We start from the raw sequence: 15,410 nt of genomic DNA on the forward strand, positions 1-15,410 counted from the left end.
TTTAGTCTATTTCTCTATTTTTATTTTTATTTATTTTTTGACAGGTGGGGATGGGTTAATTCTGAACACTAATCAATTGGTAAATTAATGAGAATGATTTGAAGGAAGCAAGGGAAAAAACAAACAAACCAAGTCCCAAAAACAAACAATCCAAACATTACCGATGGAAGATAGAAGGCAACAGCGTATTTAATCCCGCCAGAGGATCCAATAATTAACATTCCCATTAATATTCCTTCCACAGAGCCTGGGTGGCTCTGAACGCTTCTGTGAAATGCAAATTGCTGTACACAGAGGCTTCAGAATGGGAACTGCGTGACTGCAGGGGAGGGCTGCCACTCCACCCCAATAGAGCTCAGAAATGTTCAGGTACCCCATTGATGACAGGAGGGCAGGACAGACAGGAGGAGACTGGAACTTTTGAGAAATATTCAACACAATTTTTCTGCATTATTTATCTAATCAGGTATCATTCAGTCAGCAAAAAATATTAAGGACATAATAATTTTTGTCAATGGTTTGGAACAATCATTGGTTTGACTTTCTGGAAAGGGACAAGGAGACATATCTTTAAATAAATGGGCTGCTGTGTTTCATAGTTTTCTTTGTTTTCCTTTGCTGATCAATTCATTGAAAACCAAAAAAAGTGTATCTTCTATCTGAGGAGAACAATATCACTTTTTGCATGTTGCTGCTTTGGGCTGCAATACTCAAAGCAAGGTGTGCTATCAAAAGCCAGAACTCCTGTTTACTGATGCACAGTGAGCATGATACTAGATGAATCCCATGTTTCACATTATTGTAAACAGAGTTCTGTTATGAAGACATCAGTGTGCATCCCGAATACAAACACACTGAGTTGAAACCAAATCAGGTGCATATTGACATGTGTGCTTACAACAAATACAAGCAAATTATCAGCATCGTGCCAGGAATTCCGGTCTGCTTCGGCAAAGGATCATTATCTGAAAAACAACTCCACAGCTCATAAAAGCTGCAAGCTAAAGGATCTTGTGCTCCAGAGCGAGTAATCAACAGGAGGACAGGAAGTGTGTGTCTGGGGGAGAAAAGGATTGGTGAAAAGATGAGTTATGAGGTGTGTGTGTGTGTGTGTCTTGGTGTGTTTACAATTCCAGAGCTGAAAAGTGTGACTGTAGCGAAGATATTGATCAGAGCACACTCGTAATGATGGTAAAAAGAACTGGGTTCGGCCGCAAGCTCAGTCTTTTGTGGTGCCTAAGGAGTCAACAAAATCTCAGACGGAGAAAACTTCAAAGAGTGGAAAAGTAGTGCTAAATTGAGAACTGTAATGAAGTTAAAGGACAGCAACTTATTTATTTCTTATCAAACTCTCAAAACACCTCTATATTAACCTTTTATGGGGTATTTACATTTTTGGTTTGGATCAACATACTGTTAGTCATTCATACCTTGGGATCGGCAGTGAGAAGCTTGAAGGCTACGTACACCTGGTTCTCCTTGACACCTCCACCCAGGTCCAGGAAGTTAGCAGGCTTTCCACCATGTAAGTCGATGATGTCACATGTTGCCATAGCAAGGCCAGCACCATTAACTGTGGATACAGATCAATTTTTCAGACATGAAAATTGTATCTTCATTTCCTCACCCTCATGTCGTTCCAAACCTGTCTGACTTTCTATCTTCAGTGGAACACAAAAGGAGAAATTCTTAAATAATATGCCAGTCACTCTTTTGTATGCAATGAATGGAGACTGGAGCTTTCATGCTTCAAAAAGCACATTCTGTAAATGCACAAACTTACACACTATATTCCAAGTCTTCTGAAGCTATGTGATACATTTGCATTTTAAATAGATGGAAATTTAACTAGTTCTTACACTGATAACCAAAGCGTTCAGTGAGTTCTAACAATTGGATAGGTGAGATTTTTGAAAGAATCCCGGGGACCAGTTTTGTGAATTGGATCAATTGAATCATTGAAAAGAGTCATATGAACTGTTATGAAGCGTTTAACATTTCACAGCCATAAAATCCATTGAAAAGAATGTTATATATATAGTATATATAAAATCCCAAGCCTCCGCTGCTAATTCCAACACATCATTTTAGAGCTAGCAAGGGAAGCTTCAGCCACTGATAGCAGTCTAATGCAGTTATTGAGAGAGAGAGAGAGAGAGAGAGAGAGAGAGAGAGAGAGAGAGAGAGAGAGAGAGAGAGAGAGAGAGAGAGAGAGAGAGAGAGAGAGAGAAGATTAATTAAGTGTATGTGAATTGACCGTTCGCAAAGACCCGCCCTTCTTAGTTACTGTCGCTATGTCCGACAAGCTACGCCCCTCTCACACACACACCATGTTTTCATGCAGTGAAAAATACATCGCGGATCAGAGAGGACAATGACAACACACTGACAGACAGGACAGACCAGGTTACTTTTGATATTAAACAAAGTCTCACCTTTCAAATTTGGTCATTTATTTAAGGAAATTTAAACAATAAATACCGTTTTATGGCTCTTTAATGTCTCGTGACAGATCGCTGTGTCGCCTCAGTTAAAGCTGCTCGAGAACCAATCATCTCTTCCTTCTAGTTAATTTATAGCATCAAATAAACATGAATGAACATAAGATGGAATGTCGTTTTAACCGCGGAAAGGCGTCAGTACACTCCGTTTTTCAAGTTTAAATGCTCCCATGTTAAACTCTCCTGACTGCTTTGTTGGACAAAATGGCGGATGGTGAAGTATGATTGGTCAGATCACCTGTCAATCAAGCTCCCTGCAAAGGGTCAATTACCTGAGTCTGTGTGTTCTCAACAGTGTTCGACAGCAGCGTCTCTACTAATAACGAAACAGCAATTTTATCTGCTCCAAGAACAGCGCTGTTATTATACTATGCTAGGGAGAAATGTCATGTAGCTTTAAGTTGTTAAACTATTTTACTGAAAAAATCGTAAGAGCAGTGCTGACAACACATGTATGTGCGAGTGTGTGTCCTTACTGTGTGTGTGCGCAATTGAGTGGGAGAGAGAGCGGGAGGAAGAGAGTATGTGCTTTCCGTATATAATACATTTTAATTTTGTGGCAAAAAACAGAAATAATTAGTAGTTTTTATCCTATTGTTTACTATTTATTTGCTTGGTCATGTTTTTTTTTTTTTTTTTTTTTGCTGTTGTAGTCTGAAATAAGTGAAATCATTTGGAGGTAATATAAAAATATAATACGGTCAAAACTGCCTGGAACTACTTTAGCCGTGCGTTTCCCTGAAAATAACTGCACACCTTAGAATGTTCGTCAACCAATCAGATTTAAGCATTCAACTGCCCCGTAGTATAACATTTAATAATAATCAATATAACACCAGATTATTCTTTAAAAAAAGAATGGTGCATGGAAGAAAAAAGTCTTACAGGTTTTGAATAGGAGTAAATACTTATAGTACTTCAATTTTTACAAGCTAATGGCTTTAAGTTGCTTCCAAATCATGGACTCATGTTATATACATACAACAGCCTTAGCCATACAGCACATTTACAAGAAAAGCACAGGCAAAAGCAAATAAAAAAGTAATTTGAAATCCCATCCCCATTGAAAACACAACTCAGGCTCTAAATCTGCTGCCCACTCCTATCTAAGGAAAGCAAATTGTGTTTGGCTAAAAGTATACGGGGTGTCAAGAGTGGTTGTAGTATCTGTGTTAGCCGGCCTGGTGAGCCCCATCTCGTGCTCCGAGTTGAACAGCAGCCAACTGATTCAGCCATTTCCTGCTCATCTCACCTCTCCTGGCTTCACACATCTCCTCTTATTCTGTTCTTCAGTGCTGAGCTAACGTGCTGGCACGGGCTTTGACACTAGACTCAATAAAGTGAAATTCAGCTGAACAGCTGTCGCTTTGCCAGTTTACAAAGCTTTTAAGGTGCGAACTAACTGCGAGTAAATTGTGCGTGAGTGTGTTTGTGTCTACACGACAAGGTCAGTTAGAGTCACTTCTGCGCTTGTCTTGTCTATACAGCTCTTTCTTGGTGCTTTACTCTGAGAGCGGCGTGATTTATAATGAGGGACCACTTAAATGTGTAGACTAACAATCATCTTGGTTGAGTCGTTTTCCGGAAGATTCCTGCTAATTAGAGCCCATCGGTTCAGGCAGGTCCCTTATGGAGCTGTTAGAGAACTGCTGGAGATGATGACTGGATCGGCGCCCATTTGGTAACACCTTCAACAAAATCCTGTTCTCAAGACTAAAATAAGAGCGTTTGAAACTACTAAGAAGAGCATGTCTAAAGCTGGATTTGAAATATCCCTTGAGACATGAGCGGGATGCGGAACGGGTTTCTGAAACCTTTGAAATTGGAATGTTTTGAAGAAGTTCATCTGGTATGTCGTATATCGTTTTATAATAACAAGCTTATGTATATATGAAACATTAAAACAAACCAAAACAAGCTATGTTTCCGTCCAGTCCGATGTACTTGAGGTCGTATTTGGCCGCCTCGGTCTCCGTGGGGTCGCTCTCCGCTGTGTCGTCCATGGCGAACACGGCTTTCTGTCTGAATTCGGCGTTGTCGTCAAAGTTGATTTTAGCATCGAAGCAGACGACTGTGGACAGACAGCAGAATTCAGTTAATCATATACTGGCATATATATTTATATGTCAAGTTTCAGACCCGTTCAATTTGTTCAATGTGCTACCTTGATTATGTGGGAATATAGCACAAAGATATTATATCACGTTTGTGTTTTTCTAAGCAACTGTGAGCGCTCTCCTGAATAATAATAATAATAAAAAAACTCAAGATATTGATAAAGTAAAGAGGACCAAGTAGTTGTGGCTTTTGCCAACAAAGTCGCATTAAGACAATGTATCTTTCCAATTGCTATTCAAAGCATCTGTTATTATTCAAATATGGGGAGTGCATGTGGCAATTTAGCAATGACAGGTTCAAACTCAATTTACACTGAGTGAAAGGGAGCTGCATTCGTTTAAACACAGACATATACGTAGATCTAATGACAAACCCGCATTGTTACGACACGATCTTCACTTGACACCATATATACGTCTATATATCTCATTTTATACAGCAGGACTAGGCCCGTCTTATTCAACAAACATATGCTGTATAAGAAAATTAGCTTGGGGAGTTTTCTGCGACTGTCTTGGCTGTGTGTGACCAGACCCAGCAACTCTCTCATTTGTAGTGTTTTGCAGCCTCTCGCTGTCTCCAGAGTCTGTAAGGACCCAGAACTCACTAACAAAGATAATCTCTGTAGGGAAGTACACTGGGTTCACTGAGCTCTTATCAAACTCAACTGTACACTGTTACCAGGAGATTTGTTTTTACTTACTTTTCCAGAGAACAAGTCAGCCAGACAGTAAAAAAAGAACTACACCAGTTTCACCATCACACAAGCCGACAAAACAGTGTCACAGCTGGTTTTTAATATTTAATGAAAACATGCAGCTTGATGATATGTTTGAAAGCACTTTAAGTGGGGGAGACAGATTATTTTTTTGTTACTTTTTGACAAATCAAAAAAATGAAAAGAGAACAAACAATGCATCTTAAGGCAGCCAAAGAAATTTGTAGACTTTTGTTTTGAGGTTGCTGGAAAAATATCACTATTAATGTCAGTGTCAGAGTGGTGTTTCCTAAAAAGCTCTATTGTGATTTTTCGAGAGAAAACTAACAAGCTTACATTAGCAAAAAAGGAATGCTTGAAATAAGACACACATACACACAACCAGAAATACAAAGACTAAAGAACATTAGAGAAATGTGTAAAAATAAAATAAAATAGTAACACTTCACAACAAGTTCTTATTTGTAAACATTAGTTATTGCATTGGCTAAAATGAATTAATAATGAGCACTATATATTAAAACACGTAATCTTTGTTAATGCAAGTTAATAAACATAATTGTTCATTGTTTGTTCTTGTTAGCTCACAGTGCATTAACTAATGTTAACAAATACAATTCGATTTCAATAATGTCATAAAGTAATGTCAAAATGAACATTAACTAAGATCAATAAATGCCATAAAGAAAAGAAAGGAATGGAGAGAAAAGAGCTGGAAAGGAAAGAGAAGAAGAGAAGAGAAGAGAAGAGAAGAGAAGAGAAGAGAAGAGAAGAGAAGAGAAGAGGACAAAACACAAAAGGAAAGAAATGAAAGGAAAAGAAAAGAGAGGAAAAGAAAAAGTACAGAAAAAGTGGCAGCACTTTAGTGACGGCCCCTATGAGGACTAAATCATTTTGCCATTATGGTGTAGGGCCGAGATGATTTCTCTCCCCTTCTTTAATTTGACAGGCTAATACTGCAGGCATTACCCTCTCTGGACCTACTGTATGTAATTTCATACCAATAAACGTTACAACATCCTACATCATTTCCTAACAGGTACCTATAAAAACAAAACAAAAAAACAACAAGTGGAAATGGTATTGGAAGTAGCATTTGGTCATATTAAGAACATATTTGTGCCAGTGTTACGTTGGAGAAGCCCTGCACAGTTTTGCTGAGGCAGCCCTCTAAATATCCATGAGTTTAATATTACCATTAGTATGAAATGACATTTATCCTTGGAAGCTGCAAGGTCTTATTTGGATCTTTACAAGAGCTCTTATGCAATCTGTGAGCGAGCGTTTCTGTCTGTCATTCATGCGTGAATACCCACCCACACACACACACACACACACAACGCGCCTTACCTTGTCCCTCAGGTGTTTCTCCGAGTGGATTGACTTCGACTTGAGTGGCGTCGACTTTGAGGAACAGATCATAGAGTCGTTTAATCTGATCTGCAGCCTGTGACAGAACCACAGAGAGAACTAATTACCCCAGATGCACATTTGCAGAAGAGCTCTGAGAGCTTACATAAGCCTTGAAATCTCTCAAGCGGAAAAAAACAAAAACAAACATATATATTCCTTCTTTGGGTCATTAACTGTACACTGTCCAATAATGAGGATGCATCTTTCACCGAACCCTCACTCTGCTGGTCAGAACGTACTCTGGGTCACTGGCAAGACAATGAGAAGTTGCCTTGGATCACTTCAAAAGTGACAGAAATTGATTTGGAGTCAACAGAGCCGGCAGGGAGTAGAGTCGCTGTGGCAGTTAATGCGTCCCTGCTGAGAGACACGACAATGTCCAGCGGCTCTCTCCAATTCTCCAGCGGCTAAGTAAATGAGGCTTACGACAATTGGGAAAATTTTTAAATTGGCTATTGAGATGCCAGATTTTATGAGATTCTGTAATACTTTGAATTCTGTACTTCTGTAACATTTTGTTGATGACTCCGTATTTTCTGCTTTCTGAACAATTTCACTCTACAATTGACTTTTTCCTCATTTTTGTAACGCTTCCGTAAATTCTGCAACTTTCCGTACTTTTATAACACTTTCATGAAACATTTCATAATATTTTTTGATTCTGTAATTTTGTGACACTTTCATAGACGATATTTTCGCCTTTAGTAAAAATAATTTTGATTTTGCAATGCTTTCATATTTGATATATGTTTGTGATACAACATGATATTTCATACTTTTGTAACACTTTGTGAAAGATTTTAAAACACTCTTGCAACTTTCATAGATTTCATACGTCCACAAAAAGATTTCAAACGGTTTCATTTGTCAGATTTCTTAATATTTCATGCCTTTGTAACATTTTTGTTTATATTTTCATGTATTTATTCATACTTTAATATTTTATAAAATCTCATACTTGTGCAACACTATCAAGAAGCATTTCATAATGCTTTCATATTTTCTTTGTAACATACATTTTCATATTTTGACTTTCAGTAACAATTTTGTAGATGTTGCAGTACTTTTGTCATTCAAATTCCCATAATTCCATAGATTTTGCAATATTTCATACTTTTGTAACACTTGTGAATTAACACTGTGAATTTTTTAAAAAAAGTTTTCATATTCTGTACTCTTGCAAATCATTTATTACAAAACATCAGCTTAATTGTTTTCATCCTTTTACAGTGGATTCCATATTTCATATTTTCGTAACACTTTCAGGGAAGATTCCATAATACAATGAAAATCATTTTTGTTGATTAATTTCTTAATATTTTTGTATTTCATATTTTTAATACTTCTGTGGAGTTAGAATTTTATATGATTTTCAGACACTTTCATACTTAAAAAAATTAAATGTTATGTTGTTTTGCAATACTTTTGTATTTCATTCGTTCGTTATGCTTCCATAGATTTAGTAAAACTTCATACTTTTGTAACACTTTTATAGAAAATTTGACGATTTATAGTTTGTAACACACAATTTTTATATTTTGACTTTTTGTAACAATTCTGTCGATTTTGCAGTACTTTTGTAAATAACATTCATAGATTTTTCCCGAAATACATTTTCAGCATGTCCTTAATGCTTAATCACAGCAAACTCCAAAACTTTCTAAAATATAAAGAGTAATATTTAAACATTATTACATGTAAAGTGTATTTAAATATATCCACAGTTATCGGTTTATTCTTTTCATTAATAAAAGCAGCACCCGATCATTCCACAACAGCTGAGGTTTGACGAGAGGTAAAGACAGGAAGGATAACCAACTGCTTATTGCTCTACACTCTGCTATCTCATGAGCTTTCTTAAAGCACGTCATCCGAACAAAATCTTCTTTCAAAGCATTTAAGAGCTGAAATGACATCTCCTTTTCCCACAGCCAACGGAAGCTCTTTTGATAATGAGCGCATTCTGACAGAAAACATAGTAGCGCTGCTCTCATCAGCACGCACAGGCGAGCGGCGGCTCTTTGTCATATTGCTGCACTTCAAAGTGGAGAAGCTAAGTCAACGCTATGCTGCATCCCAAACATTCTAATTAGCATCGACTCAAATAGATGCTCGCAAAAGACGCGCAGTAAAGGGCCGACTCTACGAGAGACAAACTGACAAGCTAGACATTTAGCAGTAATTTCCATACCGCCAACACACTCGAATGTCTATGCGGAGAGAAATATACGCTTGTATACACAATTATGACATGAACTAAAGCAGATTCCTTTAAAGTGCTTAGCGTGAATGGACATGTGCAGTTGGAAAACACTGACTCTTTACAAACTTTACCTGCCAAATTTTGAAGGTAGGTGAGGTCCGTTTAAAAAATGTGCCCCTTTTACAATGTTACACAGATGTCCCCATACTTTTTGTCAACACTGTCAAAAGTTATGTAAACAAAACTAAAAATATGATAATGAAAGTCGTATTTCCATATTTCACCTGCCATCAGTTCAATAATGTCTCACCAGGCTCTGGAGGATTTTATAAATTAAATATTTTAGATTTTTACAAAAATTATACATTTATTTATATATGTATGTTTGTATACAGTCATGATCAGAATGATTGGCACCCTTGGTAAATATGATCGAAGATGGCTGTGCAGATACATTGCTTATCCTTTTGATCTTTTATTTTAAAAAATACACAAAAATGTAACCTTTCATCAAAGTAAGTGTGTGTGTGTGTGTGTGTGTGTGTGTGTGTGTGTGTGTGTGTGTGTGTGTGTGTGTGTGTGTGTGTGTGTGTGTGCTTAGAAAAATAGAAAGTGGCTGTTTGAAAATAGCAAAAGAATTGAAAATTAAGAAGTTCCAATCAACGAAAGATGTTACGAATCTGCCAGGTAGAGGACATGTGTCTATGTTGTCTTAATGCACAGCGCGGAGGAGATTTTGAGTGTCCAAGGCTTCCCAAGGACCAAAACTGGAGAATTGCACAAATGAGTTTAATCTTGGGGTCAGAAAGCCTCTGTTATATTTATACAGCACCTATGTCACCACATGATGTATGGCAGGGTTTCAAGAACAAATCCTCTACTCTCAACAAAAACAAACTCCAGCATATTCAGTTATCAGACTCAACTGAAATTTCAAACTGGACTGAGTTCTATGGTCAGATAAAACTAAAAAGAGCTTTTTGGCAGGAAACCCACCAGATGGGTTTGGTGCAAACAGGGATAGAAAGTACCCCGTGCCCACAGTTAAATATACTGCTGGATCTTTTGGGCCCATTTTTCTGCTGGAGGTCCTTGACATCTTGTTCAGATACATGGCATTATGGATTCTATAAAATGCCAACAGATAAAAAATCTAAACGTCTGCCTCTGCTGGAAATCTTACAATGAACCCTATAGAAAACTGAAGAGGAGAGTGTATCAACATGGACTTGGGAATTTTAAGGATCTGGAGATCTCTTGTCAGGTGGTCAAAAGGAGGTTGCAAAAAAGTATCGAAGAAAAAGGTGCCATTAATTGTGGCCAACTTGTATTGGAGAAAAACATTTATTTAATTAAGAGACTTCTTGGGAATCAAATCTTTTACTTCAATTAAAGATTCTTGTGATTTTTTGGAATAAAAGATCAAAAGGATTAACAATGCAGATTTCTTTTCCCAGGCTTCTTTGTTTATATTTACCAAGGGTGCCAATAATTTTGACCATGACTTTATGTGTGTGTATGTGTATTATATAAATAAATACATACATAATAAACAGATTGACCTGAAAATCTTTGTTAAACCATCCTGCAATCTTAGTTCACTCATCATATATATATATATATATATATATATATATATATATATATATATATATATATATATATATATATATATATATATATATATATATATATATATATATATATATATCAGGGCTGTGCGTTAAACGCGTTATTAACGGCGTTAACGCAAACCCATGTTAACAAAACAACAGCACGTCGCACACACTTGTTTGGGCTTGCGAGCCGCCAAAGAGTGGACGAGAAGCGCCGAGCCGCGTCTAGGACAACTGAGCGCGTCTAGCACATCGGACGCGCACTTTCTCCGTTTATGGCCAGCAATAAAACCGCAGAATGGCGCCGCCGGTGTGTGTACACTCATAGGGAATAATGTGTTCGGATTTTAAATACGCGGCGCTGCGCTTCTCGTCCGGTGTGCGACTGCGGCCCTCTTTAACGTTACGTTTTGAGTGGATGAATAATGAGCGCGAGACGCCGAAATGGATGCCAATACGATTCTGAATGGAAAGTTTACTTTTAAAAAGTTGCCAAATGGGTTAGTTGACAAGACCAAAGTGATCTGTGTGTTTTGTCGTTGTGAACTGAGCTATCATCGCAGCACGTCCAGTCTGAAATACCACTTGATGGCCAAGCACACACACGCACACACACACACACACACACCGCTGATGCGATCTCAGCACACTCGTCACTATCAGTAACGTTTCCTCGTCAGTATTTCTGTCACCCTTTTATTGATGGACAGAGTTACATTGTGTGAGAGATTATTTGCTCCAAGTGAGAATGTCAGTGTGGAATTGAACAGTATATGCCAATCTTGTTTTCAATAAAAAACATTTGCACAAAGCAAGCCGATCCACTTTTCCATGTTGATAAGAGCATTAAAATGAGAAAAAAAATAATGGGACAAAAAGAAATCAAGAGACATTTAGAATAGATAAAAATGTGCGATTAATCGCGAGTTAACTATGACATTAATGCGATTAATCGCAATTAAATATTGTAATAATTTGACAGCCCTAATAGATAGATAGATAGATAGATAGATAGATAGATAGAGAGAGGCCTTTATTTTTGTATCTGAAAAATATAGATTTAGTGAAAATATGGAAGACCATACAGAATATCCTGTGCTAGAGTCACTCTGAGAGGGCTGAGGGTAAATGTCTTTAAATCTTGGAGATTTCAACTTATCGTTGCCGCAAATCTGGGCTCTTTTTATAGGTGGCGGTTTATGTGAGCGATGTAATAGCACAAATTGTTGATGACCGGTGATTTCTGCTCAGGCCTAAACGCGTATAAGTAATGTTTAATGACTGTATTGGCAGAGTCATCATGTCCAGTACTCTCACTTTTTTTTTTTTCCATGACAGAAATGGAGACATAGTAGACGGGGGGGGGAGGTGAGGTGAGGGCCACTGTGCTTCTGTTCCGACACACACTCTAATGGCACAATCTCTTTGGCAGCGATTCAGGCCAAACCCATTACCTGTCTCTCCAATGGTCCTTTGAATCCCAAATTAGCTGCCATACGTAGCGCCTGGTCGTCTCGGACCCCTTCGAATATGTCTATGACTTCCTGAGGCAAGAGATGGGAGAGAGAAGGCAAGAGGAAAACCAACCATCAGCTATAATTTGACACAAAGAGGATGTTCGTATTAAAATCAAGAGAGCTGCAATTAAGCGCTGGCATGCAGCCAACCTCAAACGAGAAAAAGACGAGAGCTGGAGAACAATGGCTTACAATTATAAGGCCATCTCTAAAAGATCACTCATACACAGAGATAGACACACAAAAGAAAGATAATGCATAAGACCAGATGTCACTAAGAGCTACAAGAATGAGACACAGCTTTTACATGTCTTAATATGAGGAAGACGTCCATTAAAGGGGACATATTGTACATCTTTTTTTATCATATTTTTATTTGTGGTTCACTTATAATGGTAGGCATGGTTTTTATTTTAATTTTAAAGTATCCTCTCTCTGACCCTTATAAATAAACCCTTTGTTTTTTTTACTTGTGTGTAAACACAAGGGTATGCATCCTTTTTGATAAATTAATTTCCATGACATTTTGATGGCTTTAGTTGTTAATACAAAATAAATATATGTATTGTAATATATGTAAATAATGTAAAATAAAAACTAATAAAAAAATTGTTTTTATATTTTATTAATTTGTGATTCTTTTACAGATTTTGTAATATTTCATACTTTGTAACACTTTCGTGAAAGTTTTTTAAACATTTATCTGCCATATGTCCACAAACAGCTTCATATTTTTACACTTTTGGAACATTCAGTTTTGAAGATTTTATTATACTTAAATATTTCCTACATTTATACATTTATAAGTCCATATATTTATAAATATTTCTTACTTTGGTAACACTTTCATTAATCTTTTCATAATTCTTTCATACTTCATATTATACAATTTTCATATTTTGATTTCATGTAACAGTTTTGTAGATGTTGCAGTACTTTTGTATTTCATTCAATTGTAATACTTTTGTAGATTTTGTAATATTTCATACTTTTGAAACACTTGTTTTTTTTTTGTCAGGGTATTTCGTACTCGTGCAAAACATTTGTAGAATTTACATTTCATACTTTTTCATAGATATTTATAGACAATATTTCATGCTTTCGTAAGACTTTGATGGTAGATTCCATAATACATTTTAATACATAAATATCTTTATAGAGATTTCTGGGCATATAAACTTAATTTGTAAGCGTATTGTATAAACAAAATTTGAAAGCATTTTGTACAAAAGTAAACTTGTGATTTAAAATGTAGCTTAGTGAAGGATTTGGCTTTATCAGAGAAATGTATTATAGACTTTTCATATAATTATTTCCATACATTTTCCAGGGCAATTTAACGTTTTTAACTATATATACATATATTATCATTCTTCTAATTCTATATTTTGTTTCTATAAATCTAGATTTCTGTGGCTCTTTTTCTATAAGGACGTTTAGTTCGAAACATCAAGAAGAAAATAGACCCCTTCAGCACAAAATCTCAAAGAAACTCAACTCCTACACCCTTGAAATCCTTTTTCAGTCAGATATAAGTGAGATACCTTGAAGATGAGCTCTGGCGTGGTTGCAGCCACTTCCTCTATGTCCACACCACCCTGAGGGCTTCCCACCATCACGGGTCCATTACAGGAGCGGTCCATCAGGATGGCGAAATATGTTTCCCTGGAGATATCCAGAGCTTCTGCAACCATCACCTGCTCAGCACAAACACATCCACCAGGTGAGACGGCGATTCATCATTGTGTGTTATCTATTCATTATGGTCTCAACAGACACTGTTTTTTTGAAGCAGGGCACAGGTTTACTGGCTGCAGGCCACTGCTCCTACTTCTAATACGAGATAATCAGCCTTCATTAAACTCAATGAGAGACGGCAAGTGGATAAGGAGAGAACCACCAATAACAGGGTTGAAATAACACCTAATAAAAATGGAGGAGTGATGGAAAGGAAGTGACACAAAAGAGGACGAGGGAAGGATTGATGAAGAAAAGCAAGGGAAGACGGAGGTGTGGTGTAGGTATTTGTAGGTTTGAGTTTCGCCCGCAACACAGTACAGTCCTATTTCCCCATGGAAGCATGCTTTCTCACCATTAGGTTTCTGTCGCCTCTACACTGTCAAATAAAAGGCGCAAAGGCTAAAAACATATTAAAACAACAATACAAATAATTGATTAAATAAATTTTAGACACAGAATTTCGCCGCTAGAGGTCGCTTATTCAAAACAATAACAATTAGCGAATGCTAATGCGAAACCTGCACAACACACCGGCCTCGAGTCCCATTGACGATATAAGGAAAGACGGCAGTGAAGGGTGCGAGAGAACCCATTTTTTCTTGCATTTTACATTGCTGTTTTTATTATGCTTTCTTGTAGTTGTCCATTGCTGCTTATTTTATTATGTTGTTAATGTCTATTACAATTACAGTCAATTACGTTTGCCGGTTCCCGTCTCCTCCTTTTCCTGAACTTGAAATTGGTTAAAATTACAGTATGATCACTTAAATTCACATCATTTTATCTCATTCTAATGAAATGGCCACAAGTGCTGAATTACTGTAAAATTGTGGGGTAACACAGCGGCTTTTTACTTTTACAAAAAAAAAAATCATCCTAAAATACGTTTGAGTGTGTTGAAAGTTGTTATAACATTACTTTGTGCATTTGCTCGGTGGCTGGTATGACACACTTAAGCTAGATCCATTTTAGAATATTATTAATAAAAGCTGGATAACTCGTGTTGCTAAATGGCATGCAGTTAAAATGCTGTATAACTGTTAGGCAAACATGTTACTCGCTGTAAATCAAGAAAAGAGAGTTGAGCTATATAACAATGATTCATTTACTGTCTGTCGATAAAGGTATCCAAACAGCTCACCTGTCTAAAAAAACGCATAATATATTAAAACGACTTTAGTGTTTCCATGGTTTTTACGAAAATCGAGGGTAACACGGATGTGACAGGCGACACAATGACAACGGGCTGTTACACTGGTTAAAACTGTGAATTTCTCTGGATTTAAACATTGTTGGAAACATTTGGTATAATGCAAGTACACAATTGAACAAAATATATAAACACTGTGCTATTGGTTTTTGGATATTTGAATGCAAAAATCGAACATATTGTGCCTTTAAATTACAGGATGCAGGGGAGAGTAGGCGGAATTGTAACATTTTTACATTAAGTAACAGACTACTTAAATCGGTGGTGTTATCTGTCATTCATATTAATAATTATCTATGGAGAAATATGGTTTCTTACCATTGGGTTTCTGTCGTCCCTTCTTCACTGTCAAATAAACATGCAAAGGCTAAAAA

The 15,410-nt window shown here is 36.8% G+C and overlaps 1 protein-coding gene across 1 annotated transcript in view; it reads right to left on the reverse strand.

The window, feature by feature from the left end:
• suclg2 (succinate-CoA ligase GDP-forming subunit beta) overlaps nucleotides 1–15,410 on the reverse strand; it is a 117,429-nt gene that overhangs the window by 44,684 nt on the left and 57,335 nt on the right. The window contains exons 5-9 of the mRNA XM_079597266.1: nucleotides 13,631–13,783; nucleotides 12,024–12,113; nucleotides 6,688–6,784; nucleotides 4,411–4,572; nucleotides 1,431–1,573 (exon numbers count right to left, since the gene is read on the reverse strand). Of these exons, the coding sequence (XP_079453392.1) occupies nucleotides 1,431–1,573; nucleotides 4,411–4,572; nucleotides 6,688–6,784; nucleotides 12,024–12,113; nucleotides 13,631–13,783 (645 nt within the window). The remainder of the gene's footprint in view (nucleotides 1–1,430; nucleotides 1,574–4,410; nucleotides 4,573–6,687; nucleotides 6,785–12,023; nucleotides 12,114–13,630; nucleotides 13,784–15,410) is intronic.

Source organism: Phoxinus phoxinus (genome assembly GCF_949152265.1).
Source record: "Phoxinus phoxinus genome assembly, chromosome: 22".
Lineage (NCBI taxonomy): Eukaryota > Metazoa > Chordata > Actinopteri > Cypriniformes > Leuciscidae > Phoxinus > Phoxinus phoxinus.